Below are 13377 nucleotides of genomic sequence, written 5' to 3'. Positions count from 1 at the left end.
AGAGTCATCTTGCTTCTGGACATCAGAGTTCCCACTATTCAGCTTCTGGATCTTCAGAGTCTTCTACACCATCAGAACATCTGAACCTTTAGAGTTTCTTGGTTGTCAGAACTTCAAGTGACTGAGTCCATATCAGAGCTTGTGTGACTTCAGATCTTCTGAAGCGTTTCTAATGTTCAGAGTGAACATAAATGTTGCGAAAGCGTTGCTTGGGTCACTCTTTATGCACAGTGCTTCGGATTTGTGTGAGATTGAATTGTGGTCAGAGCCTGTAAATAGCACACTCAGAAAAACACGTTAGAGTACCTTAATTGTTCATACTAAAATGTTAACTTGTAATCATCAAAACATAGAGTTGTACTACTCGATCAAAACTTGATCTTACAATCTCCCCCTTTTTGATGATGACAAAACCAAGTATTTTGATGAAAAATTCTTAAACAATAAACTGAATTCACTCAGAGTTTAGAGAAATAGAATTAGACTTATCCTGATGTGAATAGTTTATTTTGCTCATTCTGAATCCAAGTCACAGCTTGATTCTGAGCATAGCTCCCCCTGAATCTAAGACTTAATGAAAACGTTAGAAATGTCTAGATTCTGAGCTAAATAATGTAAGAGTTCAGAGTGAAGGCGCATGACATAGATGAAATAAAATAACCAGAGCGCATAAGTAATCAGAGACAACTATAAGTGGTATCAGAGTCAAATAGAATCACTTTAGAGGAAGTGAAATGTATTCCTTGTATTTGCCCATTGACATATCTATGGTCATAAAAGTGGAACTCTTAAATTCTCCAAAATAAATCATACTAACACATCAAAAACTAGGTGTACTAGGTGTACTCCCCCTTTTTGTCATAAGCAAAAAGTATGGGGTGTGAAAAACTCAGCTTGAAGTACAAGGGACTCCCCCTCAGAGAAGGTCTGAGTGAAAAGATAGAGAAATAAACGTGGTAAGAATAAGAGTTACGCGAATTAAGGAAGGGAGTTAATGCAAGAGAAGAACGTTTACTGTAAGGCCCTAAGTTCAATTTAGAACAATTTTATGAAAGTTTGAATACAATTGAAGTTTTTGCTAATGTTTGATAACAGGCAGATTAGAACTGTCAACTTGTGTGAATTTTTAGAGGGTCTTAACGACTTCATTTGGGAAAACTTCCATCATGAGAGTTGTAGCCCTTCAAGTCTCGAAAATTCTCCAAGTGGTTTCGAGTCAATCCGATATCTGTAGCTTCAGATATCCCCGTTTTAGTGAGCAAAGGTCCAGCTGTCCAGACCTTACGAGCTCTAACTTAAAACTTTGGGCTAAAGCCTTGTTTAATGTGTTATTTGGGTTGGTTAGTGGGCTTATGAGATCATGATCAAGAGATTAAGAAGAGGCTAAGTGGGCCAAGTGACTTGGATGAGAAAGAAGGAGCTAGGGTTATGAAAACCCTAGCCCATTAGTGGTGATGCCGCGGCCTATCAAGGAGAAAAGGGAGGAAGATTTTGACTTTTCTGAAGTAAGGAGTGATTAATACCAATTAAACCCTGTTCCCTCTGACCTAAACCAGCATTAAACCCAAAAACCACAACCCTAACCAACTTTTTCCCCTTGGCCGCCGGTTTTGTAAGTAAAAGGGAGAGAAAAACCAATTTTTCTTTCTTTTTTTCATACTTCAGAAAAACAGAAGCTAAGTCTCATACTTTTCACGTAAACACACCATCATCTCCTTCTACTATCTTGCTCCAAGCACCACCACCATCCAAGCCACCGCCGGCCACCATCACCACCCATAACACCTTGCGCGTGAAGGAGGAGCTGCGAGAGGAAAGGGAGTCGCGTAGAGGGGGAGAAGAAGGACGTGGACAGCAAGCCTTTTGATCTTGAATCTTCATCTTTTCTTCCTTTTCAGACCATTAACCCAAGGTAAGGGCTGGTCTTAGGATCCTTTGGGTAGATTAGGAATGATTTCATGAGTTTTCTTGAAAATCTAAGAACTTTGCTATGAAGGAAATTATGGTTATGTTTGGTTTGATGAGAAGTTTGTTAAGAGGTTGTTGCTGTATTTTTCATGCGTGATACTATGCTTTGCTACTCTCTAATCATCATATGTGATATGGTTCTTGATGCCTTGAGATAATCACATGCTTACTTGCCAAAATTGCTATGCGAATTACATTGCTATAACATGTTGTTGGAGATGTGATTGAATTCTGAATTTTCATGTGAGCAAAGTACCTTTGGGGGCTGTTCTATGATGTTTATGATCAAAGGAAAGGAAAAGAAAATTTTTGAAAACCCCAAGGACTCTCCCTTGGTTGGCCGAGCCCTACTTGAGGGTTTTGGGGCCTTGTTTTCCTTTGTTTCGATGCATAAGCCTCATGACGCCTTGTTTCCTAATTTCTAAATGATATTTGTGTTGATTAGGTGTTGAGATCTTGATGCCATGATGATGTGCACTTTGTCAAGTTGTCTTGAAGAGTTCTTATTATATTATGGATATGAGCTGTGGTGAAAAGTGATGAGTTTTTATGGAATGATTGGTTATTTTGGAATGTCCCATGGATGTGAGAATAAAGGGAATGGAAGAAAAATTTTACTTGAAAACCCTAGGGGCCTTTGAAGGCCTCGGCCAAGCCCTATTTCGTGGGGGTTTTGGTGATTCCTTTCCTTTGTTTGTTACACAAGCCATGGTGGACGTTCCTAGGTAACTTGTAAAGTAAGTTATGTGTGGTTGTGATTGTTTAGTGATATGGGTCGCTCACCTAGCCGTAATTCCCATGTTACCCTTGAGAATTTAATTGTGTTTGTGGAAGTGTAAACCTTGAGATGAGTAAGTAAAAGACATAAGTTGTCTTGACCTAGAGCCTTAATCTTAAGAAGTGATTTGACTCGCTTGCCAGATGTTGTGAATAAACTTTTGGACATAGGTCTAGTGAGACTATGGACCATGAGAACGATGGTACCTTGCACGCGAGGGAGTTTTTTTTGGGTCGACTGCGGTCACCCGTGAACTTCGTGGGCCGGTGTGGCTCACGTGATTTGGTTGACTGCGGTCACCGTGAACTTTTGTGGATCATTGCGGCTCCACGTGATTTGGTTGATTGCGGTCACCGTGATAACCGTGCCTCTGCGAAAGCACGAAGATGGCCATGGAAGGTTTGGTGGGTTGTGCGAAGTGAGGAACCGATAGATGACTAACTAACATCTTAAACCCTAATGTGAAAGAGATAATTATCTTAATTGAGGAAGTTGCTTCATTATATCTATTGTATTATGTGTTTTCTTTTAGACCTGACCCTTGCTGTTTGTTTATGTGTTTATTTGGGGGGGGGGTAGATGGCGTCGACGACAACGACGTTCGTGCATCGTTGGATGCTGAGACTTGATGGGGAGCTAGACGATCAGGCCTGGAGAGCCGACTCCTCCGGGATCCGAAGAGTTTATGTCGGGGATGTTAGCTTTATAGGGATGGACCGGGACGGCAATATAGTGGAGGTTCGCACGGTTGAAGGGGGTATCCTTGACAAGCCCTATCCACCTCCTAGGTTCCTTCTACCTAAGGTCGAGGGAGTCAGGGAGACACCTGCTGAGACTAAGCCCGAGACACCTGCTGAGTTCGTGCCCCAAGACGGGTCTGACGTTTCGGTTACGGGACGACGACGCTATGGTGTAGGCGCCAGATTTATACACAACAACTTGGTGGGGCCAAGACCCAAAAAGAGAAGACAGGTGGTAGAAGATGAGAAGCTAAAGGATGAACCTGTCGAGCGACCGTGACACTGATGACTGGACTGGGAACCCTATGAGCGAGCGTTCTTTGGGAACTTCATCTTATTTTGTTGAGTTTTATGAGAACTTGAGTAACTGATGTAAACTGTTTACTTCCTCCGTGGTTTTTCCACACGTGGGTGTGGACACGGTTTTCTTTATTTACTTGCAGTTGATTTTATAACAATTGATGTTCTATCCGTTTATGAGAGTAGCGTAGAACGTTTTTCATTAACCCATTGTTTATGGTTATGTTATGAATCGGAAAACACTAATGTGATTTCTAACAATGGTATTCAAGGGCTTTCAAAAGTGAAAATGATCTTTATCACCTATTCAAGAGTAATAAATGAATCGGCGAAATTTTTTGTGATTAATTGGTTACTGATTGGTTACTGTGTGACACTCGAGAAATCGGGGCGTTACATTGTGGTATCAGAGCTCCGGTTGAGAAACTAGAGCACTAAGGGTTTTGGGCACACGAGTTGGAACTCGTTGCTGTTTGTTTTGAAGAATTCTAAGTTTTCCGCGGTGAGGTTGGGTAGGCTTGTGTGCTAAGATGGTTGTTTGATTGAGATTGTCTGAAGTTAGTACCATTGTCGTGGTACTTGGGGTAAGGTAGCTTAATTTTACTGTTGAAAGTTAATTGATATTGTGGGCACTGACGTTAGCTTGTGGTTCTATTTCAAGCAGGATGCCTCCAAGACAGGACCCCACTAACGCTCAGTTGGCCCAGGCTATGCCCCGTTACTACTGCCCAGACTGCAGCCCAGGCTCAGCGAGAGGCAGAAGAGAATAATAGGAGAGCAGAGGAGGAAGCTCGGAGAGCTCAGCGAGCCGAGAGGGAATTGGCTCAAGATCAGATTCGCATGAGAACAGATTTCAACCGGCACGCACTGCCCAAGTTCCAGGGCGAAGCTGAACCCGAAAAGGCTGATCTATGGGTTCAGGAGATGGAGAAGATCTTTGAGGCACTCCATACCCCGGATGCCGAGAAGGTCAACTTGGCCACTTTTATGCTGAAGGGTGATGCTGAGTATTGGTGGCGTAGTGCCAGACAGCTGATGACGGCCAACCATGAGGCCATCACTTGGGAGTCATTCAGAAAGGCTTTCATGGATAAGTACTTCCCGGAAAAAGCAAGGGAAGAAATGGAGAACAGGTTCCTCAGCTTGAGGCATGGACCTACCTTTGTAGGAGAGTACGCTGCACGTTTGGAAGCCCTATCCAAACACCTTTGATTCTTCCAGAACCAGGTGGATGATGCTTACCTATGCAACAGGTTCATGCAAGGGTTGAGGAATGAAATTGAGAAGGCTGTGAGGCATTTGGGAATCAGTGTCTACCAACAGCTAGTGGAGAAGGCCCGTGAAGTCGAGGCTATGGAAAACAGGCAGAGAGGCCGCCCAGAGAACGGAGGATCAGTACGCCCAGGACAGAATCAACCGGGGAAATACAGTGGGCAGAGATCAGTGGGGAAGTTTGACAAAGGCAAGGCGCCAATGAGAATGCCGTACCAGCGCCCAGCCGCTCAAGGACCAAATGCTGTGAGGGGAGCAGCCCCTGTTTCAAAAGAGGACGTGACCTGCTACAAGTGTAATGAGAAGGGACACTATGCCAACGAGTGTGGCAAGGAGATTGTATGCTGGCGATGCCGAAAGCCAGGTCATGTGGAGAGGAATTGCCCGAGTGCGGCCAAGACCGAGCCAGTGCTGAATGCTGCCAGAGGGAGACGACCATCTGCTCCAGGTCGTGTCTTTGCTATTTCAGGAGGACAGGCTGCTATTACTGATGACCTTATCCAGGGTACGTGTCGTATTGCTGGAACATCACTAATGGTTTTATTTGATTCGGGTGCTACGCACTCATTCATTGCTCAGGATTGTGTGAAGAAGTTAGGGCTACCGACTGCTGACCTACCTTTCGATCTGGTGGTGACAACCCCTGCCGCTGATCGATTAGTTACACGCATGGCATGCTTACAATGTCTGTTGGTTTACGAGGATCGGAAGTTCCTTGCGAACCTCGCCTGTTTAGGACTCAAGGAGTTGGATGTGACTTTGGGAATGGATTGGTTAGCGCAATATCGCGTGCTCTTAGATTGTGCTAACAAGGCGGTAGTATTCCCAGATCCCGGCGTTACGGATTACTTAAATTCATACAACCTAGGGAAGGGTTCACCGGCGTATGTGAACTCTATCGTTGCCGAAGCAAAACATGATGGTGATGTGCGCAATATCTTGGTGGTACAGGAGTATGTCGATGTGTTTCCCGAAGATGTACCCGGTTTGCCACCAGTCAGAAAGACGGAGTTCTCTATTGACATTGTGCCCGGTACTGGACCAATATCAATGGCACCTTATGGTATGGCCCCAGCGGAGTTGGCAGAATTGGCAAAGCAGTTGGATGATCTATCCTCAAAGGGATTCATTCGACCTAGTGAATCGCCATGGGGTGCACCTGCGCTATTGGTAAAGAAGAAGGATGGGAAGTCCAGATTGTGTGTGGATTACCGGCAGCTGAATAAGGTGACAGTGAAAAACCGTTATCCGATGCCTCGGATAGACGACTTAATGGATCAACTTAGAGGAGCGGTGATCTTCTCGAAGATAGATCTTAAGTCAGGATACCATCAGATCCGAGTCAAGGAATCTGACATCCAGAAGACCGCATTCAGGACTCGATACGGGCATTATGAATATCTTGTGATGCCGTTTGGAGTTTCTAATGCACCCGCAGTGTTTATGGACTACATGAACAGAGTGTTCAGACCATTCCTGGACAAGTTCATGGTGGTATTCATCGATGAAATCCTAATCTACTCGAAGAGTAGAGAGGAACATGAGGAGCATCTACGCCAGGTGTTGGGCGTGTTGCGAGAGAAACAGCTATATGCTAACGGCTCAAAGTGTGAGTTCTGGATGGAGGAGGTGAAATTTTTGGGGCATGTCATATCAAGTCAGGGTGTGGTAGTGTACCCTAGCAAGATCGAGACGATTCTGTCATGGGAGCAACCTAAGACGGCAAGCGACATCAGAAGCTTTGTTGGACTTTCTGGCTACTATAGACGATTCGTCAAAGATTATGCAAAGTTGACTTCGCCGTTAACCCAGTTGACGAAGAGGAATCAACCGTTTGCGTGGACGGAGAAGTGTGAGGCTAGTTTCCAGGAGTTGAAGAAGCGGCTGACTACCGCACCCATACTAGCTTTACCTAAGGAAGGAGAACCTTATGACGTGTACTGTGATGCGTCACACAATGGTTTGGGGTGTGTAATGATGCAAGATAAGAAAGCAATTGCCTATGCTTCAAGGCAGTTGAAGACTCATGAGAAGAACTACCCCACACATGACTTGGAGTTGGCTGCCATAGTTTATGCTCTCAAGATTTGGAGACACTATCTCTACGGCAGTACGTTCACAATCTACAGCGATCATAAGAGTTTAAAGTATTTATTTGATCAGAAGGCTCTGAACATGAGGCAGCGGAGGTGGATGGAATTCCTTCAGGACTATGAGTTCACTCTACAGTACCATCCGGGGAAAAGCAATGTCGTAGCCGACGCTCTCAGCCGGAAGGCTATACATGTGTCCTCAATGATGGTCAAGGAGTTAGAACTGTTGGAGGCTTTCCGAGATCTGAGCTTGGACGTTAAGCTCGCACCAGGAAGACTGAGTTTCGGAATGGTGACAGTGTCTAGTGGACTTTTGGAAGAGATCAAGTCTAGACAAGAGACTGATGAAGGAATAGCTGGGTGGCGAGACCGTGTGACTCAGGGAAAGGCACCAGAGTTCTCTATTGGGAATGACAATATTCTGCGATGCAAGGGACGGATATGTGTGCCTAATGATGCAGAGATGAGAAGATTGATCCTGGATGAAGGACACAAGAGTAGACTGAGTATCCATCCCGGAATGAACAAGATGTATCAGGACTTGAAACTTCACTTCTGGTGGCCTGGGATGAAGAAACAAGTGGCTGAGTATGTTTCTACTTGCTTGACATGTCAGAAAGCGAAGGTAGAGCATCAGAAGCCCGCAGGGAAGTTGCAACCACTAGATGTTCCAGAGTGGAAGTGGGACAGTATTTCTATGGACTTCGTGACGGCTTTACCTTTAACTCGGAGGAAATTCGATGCGATCTGGGTTGTTGTTGATCGTTTGACAAAGACCGCTCATTTTATCCTGATCAACCTGAAGTACAAGGTGGAGAAACTGGCTGAGATTTATGTGGCTGAGGTTGTGCGTCTGCATGGTGTGCCGACCAGCATCGTGTCAGACAGAGATCCGAGGTTTACCTCTCACTTTTGGGGAGCCTTGCAGCAAGCCCTCGGAACTAAGTTGAGATTGAGCTCTGCTTATCACCCGCAAACCGATGGGCAGACAGAGAGGACAATCCAGTCGCTGGAAGATTTACTACGGGCCTGTGTGTTGGATCACAAGGGTAGTTGGGATGAGATGTTGCCGTTGATCGAATTCACCTACAACAATAGTTTTCATGCAAGCATCGGCATGGCACCTTACGAAGTTTTGTACGGTCAGAGGCGTCGTACGCCCTTATGCTGGCATCAGGATGGAGAGAATCTGGTGATTGGTCCGGAATTGGTGCAACAAACCACCGAGGAAGTCAGGCGAATTCAGGAAAAGATGAGAACCGCGCAGAGTCGCCAAAAGAGTTACGCCGACAACCGACGAAAGGAGTTGGAATTTCAAGCTGGAGACCATGTCTTCTTGCGGGTTACCCCGATGACAGGTGTCGGAAGGGCGATCAAGTCCAAGAAGCTTACTCCGAAGTTTATTGGGCCGTACCAGATCACAGAGCGAGTTGGACCGGTGGCGTACAGGATCGCCCTACCACCGTTCCTATCCAACATCCATGACGTTCTTCATGTGTCGCAGTTGCGGAAGTACATGGCAGATGATTCACATGTGATTACGCCAGACGATATACAGCTGAGAGATGATCTGAAAATGGAGGTGCCACCCATCAAGATCGTCGATCGAAGTATAAAGCGCTTAAGAAACAAGGAGGTACCTTTAGTGAAGGTCGTGTGGAACCAAGAGACTGGTGACGCGACCTGGGAGTTAGAGGATAAGATGCGGGAGTCACATCCCGATTTGTTTGTAAACCCTTGAGTTTCGAGGGCGAAACTATTTAAGGGGGGTGGTATTGTAAGGCCCTAAGTTCAATTTGGAACAATTTTATGAAAGTTTGAATAAAATTGAAGTTTTAGCTAATGTTTGATAACTGGCAGATTAGAACTGTCAACTTGTGTGAATTTTAACAGGGTCTTAACGACTTCATTTGGGAAAACTTCCTTCATGAGAGTTGTAGCCCTTCAAGTCTAGCAAATGCTCCAAGTGGTGTCGAGTCAATCCGATATCTGTAGCTTCAGATATCCCCGTTTTAGTGAGCAAAGGTCCAGCTGTCCAGACCTTACGAGCTCTAACTTAAAACTTTGGGCTAAAGCCTTGTTTAATGTGTTATTTGGGTTGGTTAGTGGGCTTATGAGATCATGATCAGGAGATTAAGAAGAGGATAAGTGGGCCAAGTGACTTGGATGAGAAAGAAGGAGCTAGGGTTATGAAAACCCTAGCCCATTAGTGGTGATGCCGCGGCCTTGCAAGGAGAAAAGGGAGGAAGATTTTGACTTTTCTGAAGTAATGAGTGATTAATACCAATTAAACCCTGTTCCCTCTGACCTAAACCAGCATTAAACCCAAAAACCACAACCCTAACCCACTTTTTCCCCTTGGCCGCCGGTTTTGTAAGTAAAAGGGAGAGAAAAACCAATTTTTCTTTCTTTCTTTCGTACTTCAGAAAAACAGAACCTAAGTCTCATACTTTTCACGTAAACACACCATCATCTCCTTCTACTATCTTGCTCCAAGCAACACCACCATCCAAGCCACCGCCGGCCACCATCACCACCCATAACACCTTGCGCGTGAAGGAGGAGCTGCGAGAGGAAAGGGAGCTGCGTAGAGGGGGAGAAGAAGGAGTGGACAGCAAGCCTTTTGATCTTGAATCTTCATCTTTTCTTCCTTTTCAGACCATTAACCCAAGGTAAGGGCTGGTCTTAGGATCCTTTGGGTAGATTAGGAATGATTTCATGAGTTTTCTTGAAAATCTATGAACTTTGCTATGAAGGAAATTATGGTTATGTTTGGTTTGCTGAGAAGTTTGTTAAGAGGTTGTTGCTGTATTTTTCAAGCGTGATACTATGCTTTACTACTCTCTAATCATCATATGTGATATGGTTCTTGATGCCTTGAGATAATCACATGCTTACTTGCCAAAATTGCTATGCGAATTACATTGCTATAACATGTTGTTGGAGATGTGATTGAATTCTGAATTTTCATGTGAGCAAAGTACCTTTGGGGGTTGTTCTATGATGTTTATGATCAAAGGAAAGGAAAAGAAAATTTTTGAAAACCCCAAGGACTCTCCCTTGGTTGGCCGAGCCCTACTTGAGGGTTTTGGGGCCTTGTTTTCCTTTGTTTCGATGCATAAGCCTCATGACGCCTTGTTTCCTAATTTCTAAATGATATTTGTGTTGATTAGGTGTTGAGATCTTGATGCCATGATGACGTGCACTTTGTCAAGTTGTCTTGAAGAGTTCTTATTATATTATGGATATGAGCTGTGGTGAAAAGTGATGAGTTTTTATGGAATGATTGGTTATTTGGGAATATCCCATGGATGTGAGAATAAAGGGAATGGAAGAAAAATTTTACTTGAAAACCCTAGGGGCCTTTGAAGGCCTCGACCAAGCCCTATTTCGTGGGGGTTTTGGTGATTCCTTTCCTTTGTTTGTTACACAAGCCATGGTGAACGTTCCTAGGTAACTTGTTAAGTAAGTTATGTGTGGTTGTGACTGTTTAGTGATATGGGTCGCTCACCTAGCCGTAATTCCCATGTTACCCTTGAGAATTTAATTGTGTTTGTGGAAGTGTAAACCTAGAGATGAGTAAGTAAAAGACATAAGTTGACTTGACCTAGAGCCTTAATCTTAAGAAGTGATTTGACTCGCTTGCAAGATGTTGTGAATAAACTTTTGGACATAGGTCTAGTGAGACTATGGACCATGAGAACGATGGTACCTTGCACGCGAACTTCGTGAACTTCGGGGGCCGGTGTGGCTCACATGATTTGGTTGACTGCGGTCACCGTGAACTTTTGTGGATCGTTGCGGCTCCACGTGATTTGGTTGACTGCGGTCACCGTGATAATCGTGCCTCTGCGGAAGCACGAAGATGGCCATGGAAGGTTTGGTGGGTAATGTGACAGAGATAATTATCTTAATTGTGGAAGTTGCTTCATTATATCTATTGTATTATGTGTTTTCTTTTAGACCTGACCCTTTCTGTTTGTTTATGTGTTTATTTGGGGGGGGGGGGGTAGATGGTGTCGACGACAACGACGTTCGTGCATCGCTGGATGCTGAGACTTAATGGGGAGCTAGACGATCGGGCCTCGAGAGCCGACTCCTCCGGGATCCGAAGAGTTTATGTCGGGAATGTTAGCTTTATAGGGATGGACCGGGACGGTAATATAGTGGAGGTTCGCACGGTTGAAGGGGGTATCCTTGACATGCCCTATCCACCTCCTAGGTTCCTTCTACCTGAGGTCGAGGGAGTCGGGGAGACACCTGCTGAGACTAAGCCCAAGACACCTGCTGAGTTCGTGCCCCAAGGTTGGTCTAATGCTTCGGTTACGGGACGACGACGCTATGGTGGAGGCGCCAGATTTATACACAACAACTTGGTGGGGCCGAGACCCAAAAAGAGAAGATAGGTGGTAGAAGATGAGAAGCCAAAGGATGAACCTGCCGAGCGACCGTGACACTGATGACTGGACTGGGAACCCTATGAGCGAGCGTTCTTTTGGAACTTCATTTTATTTTGTTGAGTTTTATGAGAACTTAAGTAACTGATGTAAACTGTTTACTTATGCCGTGGTTTTTCCATACGTGGGTGTGGACACGGTTTTCTTTATTTACTTGCAGTTGATTTTATAACAGTTGATGTTCTATCCGTTTATGATAGTAGCGCAGAACGTTTTTCATTAACCCGTTGTTTATGGTTATGTTATGAATCGGAAAACACTAATGTGATTTCTAACAATGGTATTCAAGAGCTTTCAAAAGTGAAAATGATTTTTATCACCTATTCAAGAGTAATAAATGAATCGGCGAAAATTTTTGTGAAAAATTGGTTACTGTGTGACACTCGAGAAATCGGGGCGTTACATTTACCACCGACCACAGGAGTAAAGAGAAGCTTCACAACTCGATCAATACATTAAAAGGAAATGGCATCATACAGGGTTGCACTGGAAGAGCTCAGAAGGAAGGCTTTTGAGGAAGATATGTTCCTCAGTGTAAGACATCCTGATGGTACAAAGACCATACCAAAGCTGACGAGGACACTGCTTGAAGAGGACCTTTGTCTAGAGCTGGAGAAGGATTTGAAAGAATTTCTTGCCTTTGTGGAGGAAATTCAGGAACTCAGCCAGCTTGTGCTGAGGTTGCCGGAAGAGAAAGAAGCCATAGAAAAGAGACTCAAGAAGTCAGAAGAGAGTCTGGAGAGGGATGAGCTAAATGTCAACCTCAACAACATCCAGTATTCATTGGATCGTCTGGAGAAAGAGAGGGTTGAGCAGCGCCAGGAGTGCAGAAGAATGAGGAAGGATCCTCCATTCTAGATTTTAGGGAAAAATGTATGATGTAAAAGCATAATTGATATGAATAAAGAAAAGAGAATTTGCAATCAAAAAGTTATAGATATATATATATGTATGTGCATTGCTAAACGACAACTAACAAAGCATAGTAAATAAGGCAAATTAAACAAAATAAAGTAAAATTAAAATAAAATTAAGTTAAGAAGAAAAACGAAGAAATCCTAAGACTAAGGCTTGTCAGAGCGACGCAGAAGCTCTTGAAGAATGTGCTTCATGTCCATCAGTAGAGTCTCATGAGTATCGAGACGTTGTTTGTGACGCCCCAATTTCTCGAGGGTCACTTTAGTAACCTTTTTCCAAAAACGTGTGTAAATTTTCGTTGAAATAAAACTTTTCAATAACATTGCTTACAAATAAAATGTAGTAACTTGAGAAGTAGACCGAATAATTCATCTTATTAATAAAAGCTTTGGAAGCATACAATGATTCTTTCAAATTAAAACATAAAGATTAAACTAGTGTCCGACCGCCCCCGGGCCAACACAACAAGAAGGTCTCTAGGTTAGATTCGAACCCTATAAACAAACTCATCTCACCCCCAAGTACAGACTCAATTATTACACTCCATACCCGACTCATAGGTCGCGTGCCCTCCAAGGCCTCCTCCAGCGCTCGAATCATATCGACTCGCATCCTCTGCTCTCGCCAATCCCATAGCTGAACCATCAGTCGCGCAGTCGATGTCTCGAGCCTTGCCGTCGTCCACATCAAGCAGATAAAGGGTCCTCCAATGCGCACTCTGATACTTTCCACAAATTTTCAGTCATCTCAACGCATAGGTTATCGTCTTTTGTCTCATCTTTCTGGTCTTCACGTGACATCTCTAGTTGTCTGGTTCAACATCGTTTCCACAAAGGGAATCCGTCTCTCCT

At 44.2% G+C, this 13377-nt stretch overlaps 1 protein-coding gene across 1 annotated transcript; it reads left to right on the top strand.

The window, feature by feature from the left end:
- Positions 1 to 3325: 3325 nt before the first annotated feature.
- Positions 3326 to 10339, top strand: LOC130731976 (uncharacterized). The gene is made up of 4 exons (XM_057584127.1): positions 3326 to 3503; positions 4451 to 4919; positions 5040 to 6228; positions 10325 to 10339. The coding sequence occupies exons 1-4, from the start codon at positions 3326 to 3328 to the stop codon at positions 10337 to 10339; spliced, it is 1851 nt and encodes a 616-aa protein (XP_057440110.1).
- Positions 10340 to 13377: the final 3038 nt, after the last annotated feature.

This window comes from Lotus japonicus, chromosome 1 (assembly GCF_012489685.1).
Source record: "Lotus japonicus ecotype B-129 chromosome 1, LjGifu_v1.2".
NCBI lineage: Eukaryota > Viridiplantae > Streptophyta > Magnoliopsida > Fabales > Fabaceae > Lotus > Lotus japonicus.
The sequence above is the reverse complement of the archived record's forward strand: the minus strand, read 5'-3'. Positions and strand labels throughout refer to the sequence as shown.